Source organism: Penicillium malachiteum, assembly GCF_028827825.1.
Source record: "Penicillium malachiteum strain IBT 17515 chromosome Unknown utg000001l:1.0-8184562.0:1.0-8186909.0, whole genome shotgun sequence".
Classification (NCBI taxonomy): Eukaryota; Fungi; Ascomycota; class Eurotiomycetes; order Eurotiales; family Aspergillaceae; genus Penicillium; species Penicillium malachiteum.
In genome coordinates this window covers 4,799,567-4,813,482 of record NW_026643094.1, presented here as the reverse complement: position 1 = coordinate 4,813,482, position 13,916 = coordinate 4,799,567, and the positions used below count along the sequence as shown (strand labels likewise).

Genomic DNA, 13,916 nt, shown 5'->3' with positions numbered 1-13,916 from the left:
TGTCTTCACTTGGGTCTGTCTGGCTACAGAGCAATGCAATGCCAGATATTTGAAGTAAATAAAGCAATGAGTGATAGGTTCATATTCTCCATATTTGAGAAGCTAAGATTAATTCAATATAAATGCATCATCACTTGATTCATTAAACATGCCACGTAGATCAAAACCTCCGGGTTCCTTCACCTCGCCCGAAGCCCATCAACTCTCCATTCTCTCTCGCCCAATCCCGGACATTATCAACCAAAGCCTTTGCCATTCCCTTATTCTTAGACTTTCCATCAGACGGTCCTCGACTATGACCCAACCCAGAAGATCGTTCCCCAGTCGCGTATTCCGATCCCATACTCGGCAAGACATTCTCACCCGCGCTCAGACTAACGAATAACGCAAATGGAACAAGCCAAACACATAATCCAAAGTAAGAAGCTACCTCAGAGAATGAAGGCATATCCGCATAATTGACTTGGTATGGCTGGCGCCAATTCTGATCGGCTGATCGTGATGGCGCAGGTGGGTTGGAGAAGTGTCGGAACCATAACCAGTGATTCAATAGAACCAGAATACACGAAAGGATGAAGAGTGGATCGCTGAGCTTCACGATAGGGAATCGGCGTAGATTGCTTGCGTAAACAAGGTGCGAAAGGATGCTGAGGATGGAAAGCCAGATTGGGAATCGATCGAAGAGAACGAGGAGGACTTGAATGCCGATTATGGTGTAAATAAGACGGCTTAGGAGTTTTCGTGCGAAGACGGTGTGTTCTTCGACTAATTCGGAGAGATAGTATAGTCCCGATGCTACTCGTGTCATCAGCTGGAGTCGTGTGAGTGAGATATCTAGGTATAAACTTACCGATTGCGAGAGTAAGAAATGCAAATCCCACAACCACTCCTAAGTATCCAAGTAAAGGAAGAACCCACATGATGATGATATTTGAGAATAGGGAAGAGAGAGGGGAGAGAAGTTGATTGAATTGAAAACGAGTATGATCGACGTTTACGTTTCGGGGAAACATACTTCTGCCTGAGGCATCAACATCCCCACCGATCTCAAGAAATTTAATCAAAAAAAAAGTTGACTTATCTTTCTACTATTCACAAATTGCCCACGATGTCGCGCCCTGAAGATCAACTGTGTGTTTTTACCTTCTTTAAATATTTCAGAGAGAAAGAAATGTGAAATCTAACTGTTAATAATAGGCCACCTGACCTTTTCTACAACGACAATGAATCCCGCAAATATACAACCTCGTCGCGTATCAGGAATATTCAAGCGGATATGACCAACCGCGCTTTGGAACTCCTCGATCTGAAATCCCCATCTTTTATCCTCGACATCGGCTGCGGTTCCGGACTATCAGGCGATATTCTCTCGCAAGAAGCCCCCGAAGACGGTGGCCCACACACATGGATTGGAATGGATATCTCACCGAGCATGTTGGACGTTGCACTTCAGCGCGAAGTCGAGGGCGATTTATTCCTCGCGGATATCGGTCAAGGTGTTCCATTCCGTCCTGGTTCCTTTGATGCGGCCATTAGCATCTCTGCTATCCAGTGGCTATGTAATGCCGAAACAAGTGATGTTAGTCCTGAGGGACGACTGAAGAGATTCTTTGAGGGTCTTTATGCTAGTCTGCGCAGAGGTGGTCGTGCGGTTTGTCAGTTCTATCCTAAGAATGATGTGCAACGGAGCATGATTAGTGGTGCGGCTATTAAGGCGGGCTTTGGTGCTGGTATGCTTGAGGATGATCCTGGTACTAAGAACAGTAAGATCTATTTGGTTCTTACTGTTGGTGGTGGTGGTTTGTCGGGTGATATTACTGGTGTGGTTAATGGTATGGAGGATGTGAATGTCTTGGATGCGAGACGTAAGGCTATGGAGATCAATAATGCTCGTCCGGCTAAGAAGGGTGATCGGGCTTGGATTATGAAGAAGAAGGAGCAGATGGAACGGAAGGGAAAGGTTGTGAAGCAGAACTCCAAGTATACTGGCCGCAAGCGACGAATCGCTTTTTAAGTCGGTTTTGTCTGGATGCTCTCGAACTAACATGGCGACTCTACGAATTTTATGCTGTGCTTGACAACTACAAAAGTTCTATCTCTTTTTCTTACCTCAATTGATACCCCTTATCATCCATACCATCCATCTGAGAACTTTCATATAAACCTACGAGTATTCTGGTGTAGTATTTTGCAGCATTGGATCTAAAATGGAGCTTGTTGTCTTGGTAAAGTCCAATAAGTGTCTATTGCTATAACTTGCGGGAACATATGAGCTAAATAGAATGAAAGATAATACATAATGGAGGATTACAAGTCTGGCTTCAATACCAGCTCAGGTAATCCCCGGTCGTAGCGGGAAATCATGGGGGCAATTTTCAATGAATTTACAGAGCAGCCTCCATCTTGTCCAGGACAGCACGGGTGAATTCGTGAGTGGTAGCCTGACCACCCATGTCGCGAGTGCGAGTCTGACTGTAGGAGAATTAGTCATTGATCTTCATGAGAAAACTGGGATAGAATGTTTAACTTACCCCTCACCAATAACATCGTAAACAGCCTTGGAGATACGGTTGGCGTGGTCATCCAGACCAAGGTGACGCAGAAGCATGGAACCGGACAGGATCAAGGCACTGGGGTTGGCCTGGTCCTTACCCTTAATGTCGAGACCGACGTGACGGCAACCGGGCTCGAAGACAGCAACATCACGACCCATGTTGCAACCGGGAACAACACCGGGACCACCAACAAGGGCAGCACCGACGTTGGAAAGGATACCACCGTAAAGGTTAGGCATAACCATAACATCGAACTGCTGGGGACGGGAGACAGCCTGCATGGAGGCGTTGTCGACAATCATGTCGTTAACCTCGAGGGTAGGGTAGTTCTCGGCGACCTTGTGGAAAGTGCTGCGGAAGAGACCATCGGCCAGCTTCATGATGTTGGCCTTGTGAATGCAGGTAACCTTCTTGCGGTTGTTGGCGAGGGCGAAGCTGAAGGCGAACTTGGCAATGCGCTCGGACTTGGCACGGGTGATGATCTTGAGGGACTCGACAACACCCTGAACGGACTGGTGCTCCAGACCAGAGTACTCACCCTCGGTGTTCTCACGGATGATGCAAAGGTCGACATTCTTGTGGCGGGTCTCGTAACCGGGGATGTTCTTGATCAGAGAGATAGAGGCGTAGATGTCCAGCTCCTGGCGGAGAGCGACGTTGAACGACTGGTGACCGGAGCGCTCCACCGGGGTGTGGAGAATACCCTTAAGACCCAGCTTGTTGCGCTTGAGGGAAGCGATGGACTCCTTGAACAACTCCTCAGAGTGCTTGTTGCCAGTGTCAACACCACTCACATCAACCTGCTCCCACTCAATGGGAACATTGTCAGCCTTGAAGATGGTCTTGACCGACTCGGCAACCTCAGCACCAATACCGTCACCTAGAATATGATCCCGTTAGCAAATTAATTTGGAGGCTCCACTTAAAACCCACGAGGGAAGGAAGCTAAAAAAAGAGCAATTCGGCATACCGGGAATAAGAGTGACGGTGTACTTTCCACCGTACTTAGTGGGCTTGAAGATATCGGACTGAACGGTCGCGAAGGCTATTCGCGGGAAGAAATTAGCATATCACCAATCAAAATTGCGCCCTGCGCACCACAACTGCGCCCCGTGAATTTTCTTTGTTCTTTTTTTGCGCAGATTTTGTGCCCAGATTTCCAATAACCGAATATTGAGAGGAAAAAAAGTGAATAGCGTACATCGAGTAGGGATTGAGCGAGCAGCCGAGGGAGCGCCGCGAAGCAGGGTCTGAATTTGGGTGTTAGCCTGCGCGCGCGCAGAAAAAGGCGATAAGCCGAAAGAAACCAGGGGAAGTAGGGTCGCATACTCGGGCAGGTTGAGCAGATCGAGAGAACATTTTGGCTGAAATTGTAAAATCACCAAAAAAAAACTTGAGAAAATGGAAATTCCCTGGGAGTGGGGAAAGAAGCGGTTGGAGATGGAAAGGGAAGAGGAAGAGAAAGGGAAAACGGAAAAAAAGGTTTCCGGATGGGCTCGGCATCGCGCGACTGAACAGCTCACCGGCCCGATCTTATCTATGGAGACATGTATACACTGTAGTATGAATTTATATCATAGTTCAAGTTATAATTTTATATATTTGAACATTTGAATATACTCAAGTGATATTATCCTTATTTTATATTTTCTTTTTGAGTTCCTCTATTCTCAAGTGCTATGATATTGGCACATGCATATTGACTTACAGATGTGGGTACGGACTATCGATGTATAAGGGGCCGAGGGATCTACATGATTCAAGTTTGAAACAACAATTTTATAGAGTAACAATGGATTCAGGATTGCATATCGAGTATGGTATATGCTTCTCTGCATAATCAATAGTATTTAGTACTAGGTATTATTTAGTATGGTGCTCTACTACTACTAGTATATTTTTGGTCAACTGATCAGTCCACAATAGGAAGGTGGATCCCATCTGATCTCAACCAATCATCATTCACTATGTATACATACTTCTTATTGACACCCACTTTGGGTAAACCGAGTCACCTTCTCCTCCTTCTCCTCCACTTTTTCCTTTCACTACTTTTCTATTCAGCACCTATTGCGGTAATGGCAAACGTGTTTTTGCACGCCAATCTCCGATATCTCTTTCAATTCGATTCACCCTCTTCAGTCTGACTCGTAAATCTCACCTCGCTTCGAATCCTGCACAAGGTATCAAGAGGTCCATGAAAGAAACCTCCAAATTAAATCTCAAAAAATGAGACAAATTCTTGGGTCTGTGGTCGTGAATCACAAACACATGACTTGGGAGGTGTCCCAATTCAGGGCTCAATAAGACCCCAATTGGGATCTCAATAGACGCCTCCCCCAGACTTCGCTACGCCATGAAAGACTTGCAGGTTAATCCCCAGGGAATTCAATCTCCTGTAACTCACAGAGGACCTTGACTTCTCAAGTATAAATACTTCATCCTCTTCCTCATCAATTCTGTTCTTCACGATCATCGTCCCACTCATTACAACCCACAACTACCAATCTCATTCCAACCTCCCAATTCGCTTCTTGTCATCATGAAGTTTCTCACTATTGCTCTCGCCGCTATGGCTGCTTCCACTGCCTCTGCCGCTGCTATGACCAGCTGGTGTGACCACCCTGGCCAGCCTTGCTATAAGATGAAGCGTACTGCCGACATCTCCTCCGAGATTAAGCGTTCTGCTGAGGCTCTTGCTGAGGCTATGGCCGAGGCTGAGCCCGAGGCTATGACTAGCTGGTGTGACCACCCCGGCCAGCCTTGCTACAAGGTCAAGCGTGCTGCTCTCGCTGTTGACGAGGTTAAGCGCTCTGCTGATGCTCTCGCTGAGGCTATGGCTGCTATTGGCCAGGAGTAAAGGTTAGTTATTCCCTGATATAATCATTCCAAGATTTGAATGTTTGGCTAATCGATTTGTCCAGGATTTTATGTCCTTTGATTACTGCCGGATGTTTCCTCATGCTCTGCGAGTATGATTGAATTTCCTGGCGATTTGTGCTATGTTCGACTGCACTCGGTGCTTAATCTGCTTTCGACATTTCGACGTTTCTCTGATTGGATTATGGGTTGAGCATGATGGAAGCCATGGTGGACACTCCTTTTTTTTCTCGGCCATGGAAGGCTCTTCTTCAGTTTGAATGAAATGGAAAACCTTATTTGAAACGGGGGTTTTATGCAAATGCTTAGATAGCAATACAAACTGCTTCGACGATCGTCAAGAATTCAAGTTCAATCATTCATAGTAGGCTTTTAGTTACTGCCTGGACTGCTGTATAGTTCTTCGAATCTGTGTAGTTAATCTAGCTGTCTGATGGAGGAATTGGTTATCTACTTCGATCTGATAAGATGCACAACGTTGAGATCAGAGCCATATCGTAGAGTTTGGATAAAACCATGGTCTCAATGATTCTTTCCGGGAGTATGATGTTGTTCCTCATGTAACAGGTAAATATAACTAATCAGTATCAAAGGCAATTAGAGACTGTGTAGTAGTATTACAGAGAAGTTTGAAAGTTTTTGACAGCCATGCAGTATCTATGAATTAAAACTAGTGACTCGGACTAATGAAACAAAGACGGATGAGCCATACCACCCATATCACACCGATTTCTCTCTTGAAACGCCCCATACTGTGACTCCATCGGTCCATTCTGAGCCATCTCCCACCAATGGTGGCCCTTATAAACTGGGTCTGTAGCTCCGCTATACTGCTGTCCAGTACTAGGCTCTGTACGCGGCGAGTTGTCATACCCAGCAGCCATATATGGCTCCGCCTCTGCTTTACCATCATCCATAGACATCTCCATATCCACAGTCCGCGGCTCAGATGAATCCACCAGAGTCCCCGAGGATCGTGCATACACCTGCCACGTTTGGACCAAACGCTGTTGTTGCTCCATATCCGCGTGGATGAATAGGTCGAGTTGACGAGGTCCTAAGGTACTTGGGTCGATTCCATGCTGCCAAAGGGTATCTATCGGACTCGGGGTCGGAGGGGCTTGAACTGGGGCTTTCGGGGTAGAGACTACGTGGGTGGAGTGGTGATAGTGTTGCGAAATGCTGTAGGTTGGGGTTGGAAGTTGGGGCTCCGGACGAGACTCTATCGCCATGTGTTGATCAAATAGAGCTGCCAACTCGTCTTGAATTTTTCCGTTGCTTTCAGAGACGGATAGACCGCACTAGATTCAATAAAAGAAAGTCCCCCGCTGTCAGGGTGCGACTCAATAGATCTAGATTTCATGATAGATTAATATACCTGGATACAGTGGGGATTCTCAATGAATGATGGTAATGAGAGGGAAATATCAGAGACATGGCCGCAAAAGGGACACTGGTGGAGGATAGAAGAGGACATGATCAAGTTGAGTGTATATTGAGGGGCAATATAGTATGTTCGTGGGTTTCAATAAGGCGACATTCTCGATAGAAGCTAGGATGAAAGGAAGTAGGTATATCGGATGATGAAAATAAAGACAAAAGAGCTAGAACATTAAGTTAGAAGATATCCACCCCACTATATATCAGAAAAATAGGTGATGCCCAAAATTTCAAGTACATTCGGGCTGCAAAACTGCCCATTTAAGGCAGTCGAGGCAGAAAGTGGAACCCCTGAGTCGGTAATAATACACTCACATGATACCTGTATTACCAATATATTACCATATAAAAGTTACATAATCATGTGATCCAGGCAACTCCCGTGACGCAGCTCTTGGGACCTTCCAGCTCGAGAGGGTCATCCAGGTCCGAAGGGAAAAGCTACGCGTTATTTCCTATCCAACTTCTCATTTCTATCAACCTTTTCTAGCAAACTTGATTCATTCCTCACGCCCAAATCATGGTGAGTCTACTTTGCGATTCTTATCCCCCTTTCCTCTTGGGAATTCCTTCATATGTTATATAGCTAACACCGCCCCGGTAGACGTCAATCGGTACAGGTTACGATCTCTCGAACTCGGTCTTCTCGCCAGATGGCCGTAACTTCCAGGTACGGTCACCGCAATGAACATACATATCCTTAAGTGGCTTGCACTTAGCTATTCGGATGACATTGGACCTTAACCCGCTAATCTAACCTCCGCAGGTGGAATATGCCGTCAAAGCTGTTGAGAATGGCGGAACAGCTGTTGGCATCCGGTGCAAGGATGGTGTAGTGCTCGCAGTCGAGAAAATCATCACTAGCAAGCTTCTAAAGCCCGGTGCGAATAAGAGAATCGCGACAGTGGATCGTCATGTTGGCATTGTAAGCACCTACTCCAAATCATCGCTCACGCGTGTTATTATTATATGCCATTTCTCCATCCCCCGGAAACCGACCTCAATTCTGAATTCCTTCTAACATCTTTACTTTAATGTAGGTCTCTGCTGGCCTTGTTCCCGATGGCCGTCATTTCGTATCCAGAGCTCGAGACGAAGCTTCCTCCTGGAGAGGTACATACAAGGCCCCCATTCCTACCTCAGCGCTTGCGAACCGTCTCGGTGGCTACGTACAAGCATACACCCTGTACTCCAGTGTGCGACCGTTCGGTGTGACATCTATCGTTGGCGGATGGGACAGTGAAGCAGAGCTGGCTGTTGATGGTCAGGTCGGTACTGGCCCCAAGTCAGGCGCTGGTGGAAAGGTTGAAGGTACTCCAGCTGGAGGACCTGCTCTTTACATGATTGAGCCTAGTGGACTTTACTGGGTACGTTTTTTTCTCTACTTCTATTTGGGGTTGAGCTATCGCTGATAACTTAAACAGGGATACTATGGTGCGGCTACCGGCAAGGGCCGACAAGCAGCTAAGGCTGAGCTGGAAAAGTTAGATCTGACTTCCGGTAACCTTTCGCTATTGGATGGTGTTAAGGAGGCTGCGCGTATCATCTACGTCGCTCATCAAGATAGTAAGGACAAAGAATTCGAGCTCGAGATGTCCTGGATTAGTTCCCTCGATGGCCCAACTAAGGGTCGACATGAGGAGGTCCCCAAGGAGCTTCGGGAAGAGGCCGAGAAGTTCGCAAAGAAGGAACTAGAGGGCGAGGATGAAGATGAGGAAGAGAAGGGCCAAGGAGAGCAAATGGAGGAATAAGGAATGAAGCAATAGATCATGATATGCTAGCAAATCTTTAATCTGACCGATCAGAGTTTCCTCATAACAATCGTATAGATCTTTGTTCAAAAAAAGATAACGTAGAATATTTTTTTTTGCTTTGATTCATTTGTTTGCGCCAAAATTCTTTGAAGTGTCCATATTACACGGCAATCTTGCCCTCAGACCACTCCCGTCTCTTAACACCAAGCTCAACAGCAGCACTACCCCAATCCTCACCATGGTTATGCATTCCATTGCTACCCAATCCAGCACGCTCCAGACCCTGCTCCTCAGTCAAAACGGTCAACAGACCAAAAATGACCGGAACGCCAGAATCCAGTTGAACCCGCATCAGTCCGTGGCTGACAGCATCGGCGATATACTCGAAATGCATGGTAGCACCCTTAATCAGAACACCGATGGCAATGATGGCATCGAAGGGCTTCTTGGGTGTGCCGGTTGCGGATTTGCTCAGATCAGAAGTCGAGGCTGATAAAAGGTCCGTGGCACTGATGCCTTCGCCGGAGGAGCTGGCCTGAACCTGGGAGGCGGCGTACAGACTGTAGAGTGGGAATGAGCATATGATTCTAGATATGGAGATATATATCCTTCAACTGCAGGACTGGGATGGTAGATGCTTACCGCTGCACTCCATAAGGTAATTCGTAACTTCCTGGAACAGTCTCAATGGTGATGTTATCCTCGGAAACTCCACCGGCCAGTAAGCTTCTTCTAGCTCCAGCTACCAGCTCACTAATGATCTTATCGTTCCACCGAGCATGAATAATGGCAACGCGGAGACCGGAGCCTATATGGAATTAGTAAGGTGCTTGGTTTCTTTAGTTGTGGTTCCGAGCACTCGAGCTCGTCGTCGCGTGCGGGGCAAGGGGAGTGTCGTTCTCACCATCATGGCTTTGAGCCTCGCCGGGTCCCTTGATAGGTGACATTATATGAGGATAGAAGGTGGGGTGGAAAGATTGGTATAAGAGGAGAGATCCGGGGAGATTCTGTTTTTATGAAGTTCTGGTGCTTGTCTGGGGTGAGCAGCGTTCCCGCGACGAAAACATCCCGCATTCATGGTGGGAGGGGGGGAAGGCGGAATGGTCCCTGCACTGCCGGATATGGAACACTATGCCCGGGTGTAGACACTACAGTCCATGGACTACTTTCAACAAGGGATGATTCAACAAAGCTAGATCTAGATAAAATAGAACTATGCTGGGGATTAATGGGTTCATATTACTTAGGGGCTTAGTGGATAATTAGATCTTTACAGTTTATAAATGCATGAAAACAGATTCCATTCTCCTGAAAAGCTAAAACGAACACATTAAAAGAAAGGATAGTTCAAAACACCCTAAAAATATGAAGATCATGGCAGTCGTCTACTCCAAAACTCTCTAAAACATATTTCACCCAGTCCCCTTACTCGACAGTCACAGACTTGGCCAAGTTACGGGGGAAGTCCACATTGAGACCCTCACCAACTGCAAGCCAGTAAGAGATCAATTGCAGAGGAATGACGTTCAAGAGACCTTGGAGACAGTCCACAGTCTTGGGAACCACAATCTTCTCGGTCTGGGCGGCGGAGAATTCAGGGTCGTTCTCGTTGCAGATAACAATGGGGCGACCAGCACGGGCAATAACTATACACAATTCATATTAGTATTTGATATAGCAAACAATACACAGGGGATAATCTTCACTTACCCTGCTGGTAGGCATTCAGAGACTTGGTGAACAGGTTGTCACGAGTCAGAATCATAATGATAGGCAGGTTCTCGTCCACCAGGGCCAAGACACCGTGCTTGAGTTCACCAGACATGACAGCCTCACAGTGGAGGTAAGAAATCTCCTTAATCTTAAGTGCACCTGTAAACAATCAATTAGTATCGGGCTGAAAAGAAATAATCAGAGAACACGGGAAATAGGCTTACCCTCGAGAGCAGTGGGGAACTGGGCACCACGGCCGAGAAGGAGGAGACTCTTCTGATCCTTGAAAAACTTGGCACACATCTCCTTAATAGGCTCGTTGAGCTTCAAGATCGAGCGGAACTGGTCAGAGATCTTGCCAAGACCCTCAATGATCTCCTCACGTCTCTTGGCCTTTGACGCACGGTCCTCACTGAGGGACAGGGCGAACATGACCATAGCAACAAACTGAGAAGTGTAGGCCTTAGTGGAAGCAACACCAATCTCGGGACCAGCGTTGATGTGAACACCACAGTGGGTGAGAAGGGAGATGGAGGATCCGACGACGTTCACAATACCGACAGTCAGAGCGCCACGCTCCAGACAGTAACGGAGAGCCATCAGGGAGTCAGCGGTTTCACCAGACTGGGAAACGAACACACAGGTATCGTCACGGAAGACGGGAGCCTGTCGGTCCAGGAAATCGGAGGCCAGCTCCACAGCAATGGGGATCTCGGTCAATTCCTCAAACACACCACGCACGGCCATACAGGAGTGGTAACTGGTACCGCAAGCGATGAAAATGAGTCGACGGCAACGGCGAATGGTCGAAATGTATTGGCGAAGACCACCCAGAGTAACAACCTTGTTAACAGCATCCAGACGACCACGCATGGTGTTGACAACTGACTCGGGCTGCTCAAAGATCTCCTTCTGCATGAAGTGGTCAAACTTGCCCTTCATGATCTCCTGCAGCTCCAACTCAATGGTCTGAATAGCACGGACGTTGGAGGTACCATCATCCTTGGTCAGCCGGTGAATGTTCAGCTGACCCTCGTGGATGTGGGCAATATCATCGTCCTCAAGGTAGAGAACCTTCTTGGTGTGCTCGACAATGGCAGATGGGTCCGAGGACAGGAAGAACTCAGCGGGCTGAGGAATACCGTCATCAGACAGGAAAGCTCGCGACTGAGAGCGGTGGAGCAGAGACTTGTCAGGGGGAGCCAAAAGGCTAGTGGCAGACTTCTTGAGAGCGACATTCTGGGAGGCCTGCTCCGCGGGAAGAGCACCATCTTCCGAGAATTCGACATCAACAAAGTCCACCTTCATCTTCTTAGAGGTTCGCACACCAATAACCAGAGGGGAACCCTTACGGGCCGCAATAACCTCATGGGGGTAGTGAACAGACTTCATCAACAATCCGAAAGCACCCTCCAGCTCCTTGATCACAGCCTTGGCCAAAACAGTGAAGTCGATGTCAGGGTGTTGGTCGTAGAGGTACTTGGCGAGCTTGGCGATACACTCAGTGTCGGTCTCTGTCTCGAAACGGAAGCCCTTGGTCTCCAGCAAGGCCTTCAATTCCTTGTAGTTGGTGATGATACCATTGTGAACGACGGAAAACTCCCAAGAGGGGTCAGATCTATTGACGAGGGGAAAAAAGAAGTTAGCTAGCCTGTCGACGGAGCTTCTAAAGATTGTCTGTTTTTGAGGGATGAGACAATTGTGTGGGGTCAACCATTCAGAGAGCTCATTAAGGAATGGATCAGCTTACCGGTGAGGGTGGCAGTTCTGGCGGGAGGGGGTGCCGTGGGTGGCCCAACGGGTGTGAGAAATACCAGCGTGAGATTCAAAAGACTTGGTCATATCGGGCTTGGTCTCGGCAATGAGCTCTCTCAATTTGGCAACCTTGCCAACCTCCTTGAAGGCACAGACTTCATTCTTCTTGTCACCATCGACAGCCATGCCGGCTGAATCATAACCGCGGTACTCCAAACGGGACAGTCCTGTTTCATGTTTGTTAGCTAAATGAGGGGTAAAGGGCAGGAGGCCATGGGAACTTTCTCCCTACTCACCATTAAGCAGAGTGTTAATAATGAACTCACGGTCCCGCTCAACCAGGTAGTTAATGTAACCAAAGATTCCACTAGGAGATTGTGAGCAATGGTGTTCAACGCTAAGTAATTGATGGTTAGTGCCACGTACCACATTTTGGGCAAAGTTGGGAATTGAACGAATGGGGGGGGAATAGAAAAAAGAGAGAATGTATGGAGGAGGGGGGAAAGAGGAAGATAGATTAAGTTAAAATAGGGAGGAGAGACGAGAAGGAAGGAAAGGGAGAAATCTTATTTATAGCGGGGGAGAGCAGAGGAGGGGCGGTATGATTATTCTTAGCTTTCCCTCTTCCCCAATTTGTTTTTGTGATTATGATGCCATGTTTTTTTTTCTTTAGGTTTTATTTATTGATTATTTAATTTTTATTACTATTTTATTTATTTCTGGCACTCGGAGAAAATCACAGACCAAGAAAAGCGAGGGGAATCCACAGTTTGTGGCCAATGCGACAGATGTCTCACTCGAGGCTCCCATGGAATGACCTCAACTCCACTCCGCTTTACCATATATAGACCTTATAAGAGAGAAAACAAATATGATATTCACGATGGTATTGGTGGTTTTAAAGGGATTGTTTTAGATCAATTGCAGCTAGAGCAGTTTTTAATAAATTATCAATACATCATATACGGACCAATGGAGAAGAAGATCGAAGTCCACCTGGGCATTGTTATGATGTTTCGGTTTCGGCTTCGGCTTCTCCCCGGGCAACACAACTTTAGGGCCACCCTACTATGATCTATGATTCCAGTGGGAGATCAAGAGAGGGGGAGGGACAAAGAATTGGTTTTTTGTTTGAACTGATTCAGATACCTGAAAATTCTTATTGACCCTGTGATACTTCATAGTGAATTGGAATTCCTGACCCCCTGATAGTGATACTTGATGTATCGATATATGAAAAAGACTGTAAAGATAGTTGTAAACATTGAAATAATTGAATACCCCGCTAAGAATAAGGGGGCAAATATGGAGTACAGATCATGACATATCTCATAGAGTACTCAATACGGAGTACATATAGAAATCCTGAGATAATAGATGTGTGCACAAACACATAGTGGAACCCGGCTCTTCAGACTAAAACCCACTAAACACGCAGTAGGCAGGGCAGGACCCATTCCAGGTCTCAGAGCTATCCGTCCCACTCAACTATTTTTACACCCGAGAAAGTCTCCAAGCCTCAACGCCACATTTAAATCTTGGAACCCTTACTAGCACGAGTATATTTTTATCTGAACAGAAAAAAAATAGGGAACCAACAAAAAAAATTAAAAAATTAGACAAAAAGGAGAAAATCAATAGTACTTTTAAACTGTAGATATAAGAATTTCCTCTCTGTCTTACAACTCTACCATATTTTCCAAGGTTATCAAATTCTCCTACAGAGCCCAGAGTACATTTAGCAGTAAGGGGCTAATAAATGGAAATCGTAGATTTAAAGCGCCTCATCGTGTCCACGGGTGACGGGTGTGGTCTCGTA

The 13,916-nt window shown here is 46.7% G+C and overlaps 8 protein-coding genes across 8 annotated transcripts; 3 read left to right on the top strand and 5 right to left on the bottom strand.

Moving 5' to 3' along the window:
* Positions 1-160: 160 nt before the first annotated feature.
* Positions 161-920, bottom strand: N7483_001798 (uncharacterized protein; the record flags this gene model as incomplete). Its single annotated transcript, XM_057085235.1, has 2 exons — positions 161-795; positions 851-920. 2 exons carry the CDS (start codon positions 918-920, stop codon positions 161-163), a joined length of 705 nt encoding a protein of 234 aa, XP_056951384.1.
* Positions 921-1,108: 188 nt separating this feature from the next.
* N7483_001797 (18S rRNA methyltransferase BUD23) lies at positions 1,109-2,014 on the top strand (the record flags this gene model as incomplete). The annotated part of the gene is made up of 2 exons (XM_057085234.1): positions 1,109-1,131; positions 1,198-2,014. The coding sequence occupies 2 exons, from the start codon at positions 1,109-1,111 to the stop codon at positions 2,012-2,014; spliced, it is 840 nt and encodes a 279-aa protein (XP_056951383.1).
* Positions 2,015-2,384: 370 nt separating this feature from the next.
* Positions 2,385-3,914, bottom strand: N7483_001796 (isocitrate dehydrogenase (NAD(+)) IDH1; the record flags this gene model as incomplete). Its single annotated transcript, XM_057085233.1, has 5 exons — positions 2,385-2,472; positions 2,532-3,435; positions 3,526-3,600; positions 3,757-3,805; positions 3,885-3,914. 5 exons carry the CDS (start codon positions 3,912-3,914, stop codon positions 2,385-2,387), a joined length of 1,146 nt encoding a protein of 381 aa, XP_056951382.1.
* A 1,183-nt stretch (positions 3,915-5,097) lies between these two features.
* Positions 5,098-5,415, top strand: N7483_001795 (mating alpha-pheromone PpgA; the record flags this gene model as incomplete). The annotated part of the gene is made up of 1 exon (XM_057085232.1): positions 5,098-5,415. One exon carries the CDS (start codon positions 5,098-5,100, stop codon positions 5,413-5,415), a length of 318 nt encoding a protein of 105 aa, XP_056951381.1.
* A 703-nt stretch (positions 5,416-6,118) lies between these two features.
* On the bottom strand, positions 6,119-6,912 carry N7483_001794 (uncharacterized protein; the record flags this gene model as incomplete). The annotated part of the gene is made up of 2 exons (XM_057085231.1): positions 6,119-6,736; positions 6,814-6,912. The coding sequence occupies 2 exons, from the start codon at positions 6,910-6,912 to the stop codon at positions 6,119-6,121; spliced, it is 717 nt and encodes a 238-aa protein (XP_056951380.1).
* A 483-nt stretch (positions 6,913-7,395) lies between these two features.
* On the top strand, positions 7,396-8,626 carry N7483_001793 (proteasome core particle subunit alpha 7; the record flags this gene model as incomplete). Its single annotated transcript, XM_057085230.1, has 5 exons — positions 7,396-7,398; positions 7,480-7,545; positions 7,642-7,800; positions 7,916-8,242; positions 8,300-8,626. The coding sequence occupies 5 exons, from the start codon at positions 7,396-7,398 to the stop codon at positions 8,624-8,626; spliced, it is 882 nt and encodes a 293-aa protein (XP_056951379.1).
* A 163-nt stretch (positions 8,627-8,789) lies between these two features.
* Positions 8,790-9,576, bottom strand: N7483_001792 (lumazine synthase RIB4; the record flags this gene model as incomplete). The annotated part of the gene is made up of 3 exons (XM_057085229.1): positions 8,790-9,189; positions 9,272-9,437; positions 9,489-9,576. 3 exons carry the CDS (start codon positions 9,574-9,576, stop codon positions 8,790-8,792), a joined length of 654 nt encoding a protein of 217 aa, XP_056951378.1.
* A 478-nt stretch (positions 9,577-10,054) lies between these two features.
* gfa1 (glutamine--fructose-6-phosphate transaminase (isomerizing) GFA1) lies at positions 10,055-12,528 on the bottom strand (the record flags this gene model as incomplete). The annotated part of the gene is made up of 6 exons (XM_057085228.1): positions 10,055-10,275; positions 10,340-10,501; positions 10,567-11,960; positions 12,093-12,324; positions 12,394-12,464; positions 12,524-12,528. The coding sequence occupies 6 exons, from the start codon at positions 12,526-12,528 to the stop codon at positions 10,055-10,057; spliced, it is 2,085 nt and encodes a 694-aa protein (XP_056951377.1).
* Positions 12,529-13,916: the final 1,388 nt, after the last annotated feature.